Source organism: Bos indicus x Bos taurus, chromosome 14, assembly GCF_003369695.1.
Source record: "Bos indicus x Bos taurus breed Angus x Brahman F1 hybrid chromosome 14, Bos_hybrid_MaternalHap_v2.0, whole genome shotgun sequence".
NCBI classification, from domain to species: domain Eukaryota; kingdom Metazoa; phylum Chordata; class Mammalia; order Artiodactyla; family Bovidae; genus Bos; species Bos indicus x Bos taurus.
In genome coordinates this window covers 63,129,466-63,141,813 of record NC_040089.1, presented here as the reverse complement: position 1 = coordinate 63,141,813, position 12,348 = coordinate 63,129,466, and the positions used below count along the sequence as shown (strand labels likewise).

General features: G+C 42.9%; 1 protein-coding gene across 2 annotated transcripts in view; it reads left to right on the top strand.

Annotated features, from left to right (window-relative positions):
* GRHL2 (grainyhead like transcription factor 2) overlaps positions 1-12,348 on the top strand; it is a 172,675-nt gene that overhangs the window by 43,238 nt on the left and 117,089 nt on the right. For both annotated transcript variants that reach the window (XM_027561417.1, XM_027561416.1), the window contains exons 2-3: positions 2,247-2,442; positions 10,903-10,970. In XM_027561417.1, the coding sequence (XP_027417218.1) occupies positions 2,247-2,442; positions 10,903-10,970 (264 nt within the window). The remainder of the gene's footprint in view (positions 1-2,246; positions 2,443-10,902; positions 10,971-12,348) is intronic.

The window sequence follows — 12,348 nt, the reverse complement described above, 5'->3', positions numbered from 1 at the left end:
TGTGCTATACAGTAGGTCCTTGTTGGTTATTTGTTCACATCGGTCAGAATGGCTGTCATCAAAAAATCCAGAAGCAATAGATGCTGGAGAGGGTGTGGAGAGAAGGGAAGCCTCCTACAGCCTTGGTGAGAATGTAAATTGGTGCAGCCGCTAAGGGAAAAGGGTTGGTAAAGAATCCGCCAGCCATGCAGGAGATCCTGGTTTGATTCCTGGGTTGGGAAAATCCCCTGGAGAAGGGATAGGCTACCCACTCCAGTATTCTGGTCTGGAGAATTCCATGGATTATACAGTCCAGGGGGTCACAAAGAGTTGGACACAACTGAGCAACTTTCACTCACTCACTTCACTAAGGAAAAAACAGTATGGAGGTTCCTCAAGAAACTAAAAATAGTGCTGTCTTTATGTAAGGCACGAAGAAACCGAACCTCAGGCAGTGTTGCTCCTCCGTAAACAGTGAACAGAGACTCACTTCCAGAGCCTGTGCTGCTCCGTGTCACCACACAGCCGAATGGTTAGAAAGGCCTTCCACCAGGATTTTCCTATTTACTTCCAGAAACTTGGTTTTTACCCTTTTAATTCAATTCATGTACAGTTGGGTCATTATTTTCTCTTTCCTCCCAATCAGTTCCACCAAACCACTGGCACAAAGAGTTCAAACCATCTAAAATTTGGAGACCATCTAAAATTCCACTCTGCTCAATGTGGATTTCCCACCCGCACCCCCCCAACATATGTCACCAATGTCAGTGTCATTTTCTGACCCTCCGTCGATGCATGACACCATGCCTCCACACAAAGGGCCCTCAACACAGCCTTTGTTGTGAGTTCACACCAGTGTTCCACCACAAAGTGAGCTGGAAGACCATCTACCGTTGAGGGCCCTGCAGGAATACCAGCAAAAAGGTTTGTCTTTACTGAATGACCATCGGTTCTTGCTGGATGAATTTCCACTGATCGGCGTACATGCTGCCTTTGCAGCCCTGCCACTTCTCTGTGTCAGGTTACCCTAAGTAGACCCAGGTGTTACTGAAATACAATGTCTCATTGTTACTTTCTGATTTCATTTCAATGAACAAGCCTGGGGTGTGCTGCTGAGGACTGTGGTGGTTTAGAGGTGAAAGTGAAAGTCACTCAGTCGTGTCCAACTCTTTGCAACCCTGTGGAGTATAGCCCACCAGGCTCCTCTATCCATGGAATTATCCAGGCAAGAATACTGGAGTGGGTAGCCATTCCCTTCTCCAGGGGATCTTCTCGACCTAGGGATCAAACCCAGGTGAGTCACCTGCATTGCAGGTGGATTCTTTACCATCTGAACCACCAGGTACTTGAGTTATTATTGAATCCTCCTTAAAAAATTGCTTTGATGGTCATTTCCTGCTTTACCTGAGTTTGGCTTGGTTAGGACCGACAGCTCCAACCCCTCTTGTCTGCTGAAGATTCTCCAGGTGCCCTCCTCACTCTCCATGATGATCTTTTATGATCTGTAGCTTCGATATCCTTTAAATATAGTAGGATCCCATGGAACACAGGACTCATGTACAGAGTTCATCTCTTTCCTGTTGCTTCGCATCCGTATGATGCATCATATCTGCAGTACGCCTTGCGCCTTGTTTCTGTAGCTTCTATTGCCTTTTAAATTAAAGGACATGGATTGGTCTATAGGGAAATGGCAATCCACTCCAGGACTATTGCCTGGAAAATCCCATGGACAGAGGAGCCTGGTAGACCACAGTCCATGGGGTCGCAAAGAGTCGGACACGACTGAGCAACTTGACTTCACTTCATAGTGTAAATTACACTAGATAAAACTGTTTTTTAACTGCCATTAACACGCCAATGACTTTTAATGTGTTGCACATATTTATACACTAGAACTTACAGAATTAAATGAAACCTGTTCCCTTCCAAGATTTCATTCTAATATATATTAATGAAGGATAATCAAATAAAATGATTTGGCTCCTGAACTGATTGGTTATGAAAAGCCGAGTGTGGAGGGAGTCAACTTACACTACTTCTACACTACCTTTTAAAGGCCATTATTACCTCTCCTGGACAGTAAAGAAATAAATCAGTGGCTTTATCAATGTGACGTGACCATCACTTTGGTCTTAATCTTCCTTCTCTTCCATTCTGGGGAAGTACAAGTGAACCAAATAACGTGCATATTTTTATTCCACGTGTATATTTAGTGGGAAAAAAGAACACTTCTCTGATCAGGAATCTAATTTCTCTTGCTTTCGCAGTAATAAACGACTGGTGGCCTTAGTGCCCATGCCCAGTGAGCCTCCATTTAATACCCGAAGAGCCTACACCAGTGAGGATGAAGCCTGGAAGTCGTATTTGGAGAACCCCCTGACGGCGGCCACCAAGGCAATGATGAGCATCAACGGTGACGAGGACAGCGCGGCCGCGCTTGGCCTGCTGTACGACTACTACAAGGTAGATCGCGGAGCCCCGCCTCCCTCCGCCCTCGGCCCCTAGGTCCGCCCCTCTCTGTGGGCAGAGAGGGCAAACTTCGTCCCAGGCCAGAGAACCAAGGGTATTTCCACACTCACCGTGGAACTCAGCCTCTTCCTTGTCTCGTTGCTTCCCTGCTTTCCCGTCTATGAAGCCCAACTTCACCCCTGCCCAGAGGGAGTTTTCCTTTCGGATACTGACTTCCGTGCCCTCTGTTTACAAGCATACATAGTATCTACATTTAATGCCTGCAAGGCAGGAGACCTGGGTTCAGTCCCTGGGTTGGGAAGATCCCCTGGAGAAGCGAAAGGCTACCCACTCCAGTGTTCTGGCCTGGAGAATTCCATGGACTGTATAGTCCATGGGTTGCAGAGTCCGACACAACTGAGTGACTTTCACTTTCACATTTAATTCCTACTTCATATCATATTGCAGTACTTCTTTGCTACCATTTTTACTCTATGATTTTTGGTGAATAAAGAATATTGCATTGTGTGGCTGTACCATAATTTAGTCATTGCTGTTTTGGGGCATTGAAGCTGCTTTTATTTCTTATTTTATTATTATTTTAAAATTAAGTACTGTGGGACTTCCCTGGCGATCAGTGGTTAAGACTCTGTGCTTCCATTGAAGGGGGCATGGGTTCCATCCCTGGTTGGGGAACTAAGATCCCTCATGATGTATGGTGCAGCCAAAAATAAATAAATTAATAAAATGAAATAAATACATGAAAGAATGAGAACCTTTATGTTTTTGTTTATTTATTTTCTGGCTGAACCCTGTGATGTGCAGGGTCTTAGTTCCCCGACCAGGGACTGAACCCAGTCCCATGGCAGTGAAAGCAGCAGTAAAAGTGCCAAGTCCTAACCATGGGAGTGCCAGGGAACTCCCTAGTTTGCTTTTAGATATTCCATTTTATAAGAAACATCAGGATTTCTAGATTTTTCACTTTTGTAAGAAATACACCAATGAATGCTTTTATGGTAGACTTTTGCAGCAATTCCAAAATCTGTCTCCCTTTGTTTCACCGGGCACTCAGTATTTATTTTGAAAAACCCTTAAAACAAAATGAATGTAATTCACTTGCATTACAAAAATACTTGTCACAGGTACCTTCAAAACAGGAGTATTTCAGGAAATTGAACAAACATTGGTCTGTCTCTACTATAAAGGACTATATCTGGTATGACCTGCTTCCTTAGAACCATTGAAATGTAAAAAGTCAACAAGTATTTACTGATTGAGGATATTTATTGCCTGATTTGATTGTAAACACCTGGGCTTCTGCTGGGATTGGCACAAAGGTGAAAATGGCTGTGTTTATTTTGCCGGTTGGGTGCAACTCTTTAGAATAAGCACTAAATCCTCCTCTTGCCCTCTCCCTCCATCAGGAGAAAATCACACGGGAGGAATTTCTATTTTAGTTAAGCGTCAGTCTCGGTTTCCTACTTCCTTCCTGCATCCCAGTTCCTGTTTCCTTCCAGCAGTCTCCACCATTGCAAGTTGTGCTGCCTCCTGTGTCTCTCCTAAATCAGAGTTTTCATGCTTTCCAAGGATCTCCCACCAACACCAACACCAGTACCAACCCTGGCACTGACCGACCACCCCCAAGCCTACTCTTTGACCAACGTTCCCTAAAATTATTCATTCCTTTTCCAGCTTCCTCTAATTTTCTCTATTAAAACTCTAAGGAGGGCTCCCTCTGTGGGGAGAGAAAATACAGTCAAGCCAAGTTGTGCTTGTTAGTCTCTCAGTTGTGTCCGACTCTATGCGACCTTATGGACTGTACTGCCAGGCTCCGCTGTCCATGGAACTTTCCAGGCAAGAATACTAGAATGGGTTGCCACTCCTTTCTCCAGGGAATCTTCCCGACCCAGGGATCGAACCTGGGTGGGTCTCCTGCACTGCAGGCAGATTCTTCACCATCTGAGACAGGGAAGCCCCAAGCTGTGCTTATTAAAGATGAGATATTGAGTTGGTCAAAAAGTTGGTTCAAGTTTTTCTGTAAGCTGTTATGAGCAAACATTTTGGCCAACCCGATACAAGGTTTGAGTAACTGATAGGTTGGCCCATCCAGGCTATTTTAAATGAGGATATTATTGACTCAAATAAATGCATCTTTTATGGTTAGAAAGTGATGGAGAAATAAATGAAAGGCATTCCACTTGCACCCTTGCAGTCTAGGCTGACTTTTCCCCCTTACTAAGAGAGCTGGAATTGGCAGATTTCACAGCTGTCTTGTGAAGGTATACAATTCCCAACATGACTCGTGACCTAGCAAAAAGGGGCTTTAAATTTGGGAACTGGGGTCCACATGAGAGAAGGTAGGGTCTAGTCTCCATTTCATGCAAGCAGGGCAGTTTCCTACACGGAACAGGGAGCACCCGAAAAAAACTGAGCCTGAAAAACAAAGATGGTTTCTCGGCAGGCTTTCTTTTCTTCTTTTGTTTGTGGCTGTTTTATATATTTAAATCCTTTTTGACTGAAAAGCTAATTTGAGAAACACAAGGATAATTTCTAAACGTTTTGGGGTGAACATTTTCAGAATGTATTAAGGATGGTACAGAACTTATCATGTTAGACTGTTTCATGTTCTAGGCTACTTCTTGAGGGTTTCGATTTATTAGACTTTTGTGTTAATACTTAATGTTTGGAAATGATCTCATCCCTAGAAATTGCAAAGCAATTTTTATTTATTATAAAAAATAGTTAAGCTTGACACTCATTAAAATCTGGTAACATATCATTAAAGTGACTATGATTTAATAACTTGGGTCATTAAAACTTTTTGGTAACCTATATAACTTCATTAAGCAAATATGTTAGTAATAGTTTTATAAGACTATGAAGAAATATATTAAGATAATTTTGAAGAAACATATTGTTCTTATTTTTTAAAAACAGATTTTATTCCATTACTGTCATAATTTCAGATATCTTTATTAGATGACAGTTCTTTCATATTAATGAAAAAGAGAAATATACCTTGAAACAAAACTCATTAGTAATTTAGGAAAGAATTTAATTTCCCATAGGTTCAAAGGATAAAGTATTAGTAAATATGGTACCTAGATTACCTCTCCTTTTGTACATTATTAATATTAAAAAGAAAGTTGAAATTCTGCTTTCATAAATATTTTAAGATACAGAGTAGGGAGTTTACATAAAACTCACTTTGAGGATATGGAAAAAATGGAACCCTCCTACGCTGTTGGTGGGAATGTAAATTGGTTCAACAACTGGAAAACGGATGTTTCTCAAAAAACTAAAAATAGAACTACCATATGACCCCACAATTCCACTCTCACATATATATTAGAAAAAACCCAAAACACTAATTCACAAAGATATGTGTACCTCACTGTTCATAGCAACATTATTGACAATTGCTAAGATATAGAAGCAACCTAAGTGTCCATCAATGGATGGATAAAGATGTGGTGTGTGTGCGCACACACACATACACAGTGGAATACTAGTCAGTCATAAAAATGAAACTTGCCATTTGTAACAACGCGGATGGACTGAGAGGATATTATGTTTAGTGAAATGTCAGAGAAAGACAAATGCTATATAATGTCACTTATATGTGAAATCTAAAAAATAAAAACACACCAGTGAATGTAACAAAAAAGAAACATACTCAGATATAGAGAACAAATTGGTAGTTACCAGTGGGGAGATGGAAGAGAGAGAGGAGGGGCAAGTTTGGGGTGGGGATTAAAGGTTACAAACTACTATACATAAAATAAATAGGCTACAAAGATAAATTGTACAACACAGGGAATAGCACCAATATTTTATAATAACTAAATGTAGTATGATCTTTAGAAACTGGAGATTACTGTGTTGTACACCTGAAACTTATATAACATTGTACATCAACCAGACCTCAAATAAATAAGTAGTCATCACTACTTTGGAGAAGGCAATGGCACCCCACTCCAGTACTCCTGCCTGGAAAATCCCATGGACGGAGGAGCCTGGTGGGCTGAAGTCCATGGGGTCACTAAGAGTCGGACACGACTGAGCAACTTCACTTTCACTTTTCACTTTCATGCATCGGAGAAGGAAATGGCAACCCACTCCATGTTCTTGCCTGGAGAATCCCAGGGACAGGGGAGCCTGGTGGGCTGCCATCTATGGGGTCGCACGGAGTCAGACAAGACTGAAGCGACTTAGCAGCAGCAGCATCACTACTTGCTCTGTCCATGGGATTTCCCAGGCAAGAATACTGGAGTGGTTTTTCTTTTCCTACCCCAGGGGATCTTCCTGACACAGGGATCAAACCCACGTCTCTTGTGTCTCCTGCATTGGCAGGTGGATTCTTTACCACTAGTGCCACCTGGGAAGCCCCATTTAATCTTAACCACTTCCTTAAAGGCCCTGTCTCCAAGTATAGTCACATTGGAGATTAGGGTTTTAACATACAAACATTGGAGGCATACAATTCAGTCTATAACACTCTACCCTGTTTAAAAAATGCTTTAATGGAATCTATTTGAAAATAAGCTCAAAAATTTAAAATATGCATTTGAAGCTTAGATGTAATCTATTATAAAAATAACCAAAATGCTAGAATTTGTCGTAATTTAAAGACTCAGATACTAGCCTAGTTCTCTATTCGGTTCAAGCTACTTACCAACAACAAAGCCAACAACAGCTCTGAAGTCAATTGTGACCTTTTGATTAATTTCAGGCATGACAGAAAACTATGACAGATTTCATTTGTTATTTTTATGTGGTTTGATTTACTTTAGCTTACTTTACTTTCCCCCTGAAGAAGCTGGTGATTTGTAATCATCTGATTCTAGCTCTGGTGAAAGTATTCTTCCCTGGCCCGTTGGTTCCTCTCTATTCTGTTGACCTGGTGCTGCTGGACACCAAGATGTTTGTTTGTTTGTCTAACCATTTGGTCATCCATTTATTCATCCATCCATCCAACAAGTGCTAATTCACCACGACCTTCCAGCAATGGTGTTAGATATTAGGGGGGTGGGTTGAGTATCCAAAGGCGGATGGGACCCCATTTAAGACCTTAGTGAGGTCACAGTCCAGGACGTCTGTAGCAGTCCCGTAAACCTATAACAACAGTGCATGGCCGTAAATACTATGAAAGTGATGTGCTCCAGGTGCAGTGAGGAGGGCGTGCCAGCCTTCCAGAGAGCTCAGGTTTTCCAGAGTTGTGCTCAGTCGCTCAGTCATGTCTGACTCTTTACGACCCCATGGACTGAAACTGGTGGTGCTGGCGGTGAAGACCCCACCTGCCAATGCAGGAGACATAAGAGATGGGAGGCAGTGCCTATTCTACGGGGAAGCAGAGGAGAGTTTTTCAGGTAGGCATACAGAGAGGGAGCATTTTAGGCAAAGCAAACAGGAGATGAGAAAACGTGGGAGGTCAAACTCCAGGATGCATTCAGTGAAATCCAAGGAATCAGCCTTGCTGAACTGTGGAGGTGAGTGAGGGGGGAGGGCAGTCAAGGTTGGTTAGGAAGGCAGCGACTCCTTCTGGAAGTGACCAGACTGGTGGGCTGGGCTTTATTCCCCCAAGAGGGAGTGCAGGGCTAGGTACATGGCCTTGTTTTTTGCTAGATGAATGAGTGAATAAATGATTTAATAAATATTCATAAGCTTTAGAAATTTTTGAAAGAAATCTTTTTATTTTTAATTTAAAAATGGAGCCTTTTGTTTTCAGTTTATATACATTATAGAAAATGGATAGAAGCTTAAAGAAAATGAAATTTCATGTAATTTTTCTATTATATTCTTTGACATCATTTTCTGTATTACTGAAGGATTTTGAACATTGGGCTGGTAGATTGGAGAAATGACTTACACATGTTATAGCAACAGCAGCAGCAGGGAGATGGATTATGAGCAGAGAATCCAGTGAACAGATTGTTGCGATTGTCCAGATAAAAAAGAATGAAGCCCTAAAGTAAAACCTAATGGTAGCTGTTCCCTGGGTCAGCATTTGTGAGCTTCTTCTTAAATCAGCTGCTATATTTAGTCAGTCATGCAACACAGAAACAAAGCTGTATGTTCAGGAGATCATTGAGTATTTGTTTGAATAAAAGTTGGCAACTGATTTTGTTTGTGTGTGTGTGTACGTGTATGTGTGTGTGTGTGTGTGAGAGAGAGATTTGATGAGAGAGCCCTATAACTAGGATCACAATAGCTCAGTTGATTCTCAGAGTAACCAAGGCGGAGTACAGAAGAAGGGCTTTGGGGAAAAGGATAATTGTAGGTTGAGTTTGAAGTGCTTGTAGGATATCCAGGGAGGGGTGTGTGGTGGTGAGTCTAGACTCGGAAGGGGCCTGAGTTCAGAGGTCTCGGTTTCTCTAAGAAGGACAGTCTTTGGGAAGCCAGAAGTAAACATGGTTCAGGGGGGCCCAGATGGGAGGGAGGAAATCTGAAGGCACGGTGGGGTCAGCCTGAAAGAGCACTCTGGTCCTTCTCAATGGAGCCAGATGGATTTGCAGGGACTAAGTGAAGGAGAGGAGAGACCAGTTAGCTGATGCAGTAACCCAGGCAAAAGAGGTGGGGGGCTGAGCCAGGAGGCAGGCCTCCACAGGGAAGTGGATGGATCTGAGTCACATGGGATTTAGTGTGGTGTCTTTAAGACTCATTCATATTATAGCATGTATCAGAATTTCATCTTTAAGACTGAATAACATTTCATTGTGTGTGTGTGTGTGTATATATATATATATGTATGTATATAAAACACATTTTGTTTACTCATTCATCTGTAGATGGACATTTGAGTCATTTACACCTTTTGGCTATTGTGAATTATGCTGCTGTGAACATGGGTTTGCTTAGTATTAAAATTTTGTGATTATCCGTCATCTTCAGTAGATGATAGGAGTTTTGTTTTATTCATTTCGTTTCTTGTTTAGCATGTAGTAATGCTGCTACTCTGTAGACCCTCAACATCGACATGTGCATGAAGGACTTAAAATTGATTTACTTTATTTTTATTTAACAAATGCTTATAAATTTCCACGCTAAGTGCCTTTAAAAAATCAACTCTTCTAATTTTACTAAACACCCGGTGAGGTGTAGAACTACCACTATTCCTTTTTTTACAGCTGAGGAAACTGAGGCAGAGTTGGTTTGTGGTAGACCTGAGATTTGAACCGAAACGATCAGGTCGAGGTCTGGACTCTTAGTCACCCTGCTGTGTCGCCGCCCTCGCCCAGCTGGCTGGGCTTGCAGACACATTTGGGTGAGTGGAAACCATCCATGAGGATTGCAAGAGAAGTCCAGAAAAGAGAAACTTCTCATAAACACTCTTTTATGTCAAAATAGTGCAGGGTGCATTTTCAGTGCAAAGGTGTGTGGCTAGAAGGAAGATCTGGAGATTTAGGGGAAAAACAAAATTGAAAAACAAAAAAATCAAAAACATCCAACCAGCCAAACAAATCTAAACCCACTGTTCATGTATTTGAGAACTGTGGTAGAGATAGAAAAGCGATCCATAGTGCCGTCGAGTGATTAGATGATGCTCAGAAACACAGCTGGTCGGGGTGTCCCTTCTCTCAAGTAGCGCTTTTTCAATAATCTTTCAGGTAATGCGTTGGCACTGTAGTTGTGAAGTCCATAATAAAAGTGCCTTAGAAGAAGAAGGGTGGAAGGCAATGGCACCCCACTCCAGTACTGCCTGGAAAATCCCATGGACGGAGGAGCCTGGTGGGCTGCAGTCCATGGGGTTTCTAAGAGTCGGACACGACTGAATGACTTCACTTTCACTTTTCACTTTCATGCACTGGAGAAGGAAATGGCAACCTACTCCAGTGTTCTTGCCTGGAGAATCCCAGGGACGGGGGAGCCTGGTGGGCTGCCATCTATGGGGTCGCACAGAGTTGGACATGACTGAAGCGACTTAGCAGAAGAAGAAAGGTGGAAGGAAGGCAAGCCGTGAGCTATGTAGGGAGGTTGGATAAAGGTGGCCCAGGTATTAGGTGTTGCCTCACCACTGAACGGTGCAGCCCACTACCCAGTTTTCCCCTCTACATGTCAGTCTAGACTCCCTCATCACAGTGGGGGGTCAGTCCTGTTCCTTAATGGGATACTTGTAGCTCCAAGATGCTTTTTCTCTGCTCCAGAGTACAGATACCCTTTCCCCTCATCTGTGCCCAACCAAGGAGGGGAGGACTCAAGAGGTGCGCAGGTCCAGCGATAACTGCCTGTGTCAGAGGAGCACAGCAGAATCAGGATTGCTGTGACTTTGCATCAGTCATCACCGTTTTGTGTCTGGTCCGCTTCATTGCTACTCAGGCCTCTCACCTTTAACCATCTCCTGGCCATTGCAAATTTGCCACCTTTCTCCAGAGAATGTTCCGTTTCATTTTCTTTGCTTATGCTGGTGTCAAGCTCTCTGCACAAGGTCACAGTTGCATCTATGTAAGTCTGACTGACGGTTGGTCATGATTTCAGGTTCCTCGAGACAAGAGGCTACTGTCTGTAAGCAAAGCAAGCGACAGCCAAGAGGACCAGGATAAGAGGTATGATGATATACATAGGAGTATGCCTGACTCCCCAGATAACTCCTTTTTTATGTTTTTGACAACAATAGTATTAAACTATAACTTTTGTTCTTGAGAGGGTATGGGAGTTAAGAAGCTTAATGTCTGCTCCCTGTCTTTTGGAGCCTGGACCAAAACCGGATTTCTCAGTTGGAAGAGCAAATCGTAGTTTTTGGTTTTGCAATTTGCAGAGGTTCATTAGTGTCTTCCAAGGAGGCTGCAAATCCCAAGAGACAGAGATGATATACTGGCAAGATAGCCCACTGCTAGTGTGAACTTTTCTGTTAATTCAGTGGCTGTGTAACTGCGATGAGGCTCTTGAGGGAGTGAGACATTTGAAGATGACCTTTGGTAAGGGGGAGAGGAAGGAGGCCAGGCTGATCTCAGTCCAGGGAGGAGCTGGTAGGGAGCCATGGGTGGCAGAGGACACTGTCAGGGTGCAGGGGCAGGAAAGATATTAGGAGACCATAGGTAACACTCTTTCCCTTCAATCCTGAATTAAGAACCAGTTGAAAAACAAGCCACAGATTGAAATTAAAAAGGAAAATAAATCAATTTTATTTCTGATGAAGCTAATTAGAGAATGTGATTTTGAATGGGCAATTTGTAACATATCAGTACTGACTTGGATATGACCTATTATCCAGTCCCAGGCAGGACTTCAGGCCTCCCTGAAGGGATGTATGGCCTGGCCAAGGTGACTGGAGTGTCTGTCCCCTTTCTTTGGCCAAGATGATCCAGACATAAAAGAGGACCCATAAAGGTCTGAACCACCTTGCTCAGCTACTTCTCCCAAAGTAGCTCTGGAACACAACCAATCAAATATATCTCTTCCCCTGCAGAGGAATGGAGAAGCCCCAGTGCTTTTCTGTTGGAGGGTTTTCCACTTGGAAACATGAAGCCAAGAGAAATGAAGTCTCCTACTAAAACAGATGTCAGAATCTCTCCTGCCCTTGATAGGAACTGCTGTGACCCTGCGATCTTGTCATGTGACTAGCAGTGGGGACCACCCCGCCAGCCAGTGGTATTGTCCATGTGTCACCTCCAGGGCACACCCCCAGCAGAAGGTCAAGGCTGTCTGCATATGATTTGCTTTTCCAAGGGGATCTTCTGGAACTTTATGCTGCTGTGGGGACCCGGGTACTGGTTAGTAGCAGTGATGACAGGGAGAAAGAGGCTGATACTCTTCAGGTCCAATAACTTTTCCTCCATCCAGTCAGTATTTAAGAAGTTAAAGAGGTTTAAGTCCTATACCAGTAATCACAGAAAGATTAGGGACGCATGCAGGAGGTGGAGATGGGGAGAGAAATGAACCTAAAACGTGTGCTCTGTATGTATTGTAATAGATACAAGAGGC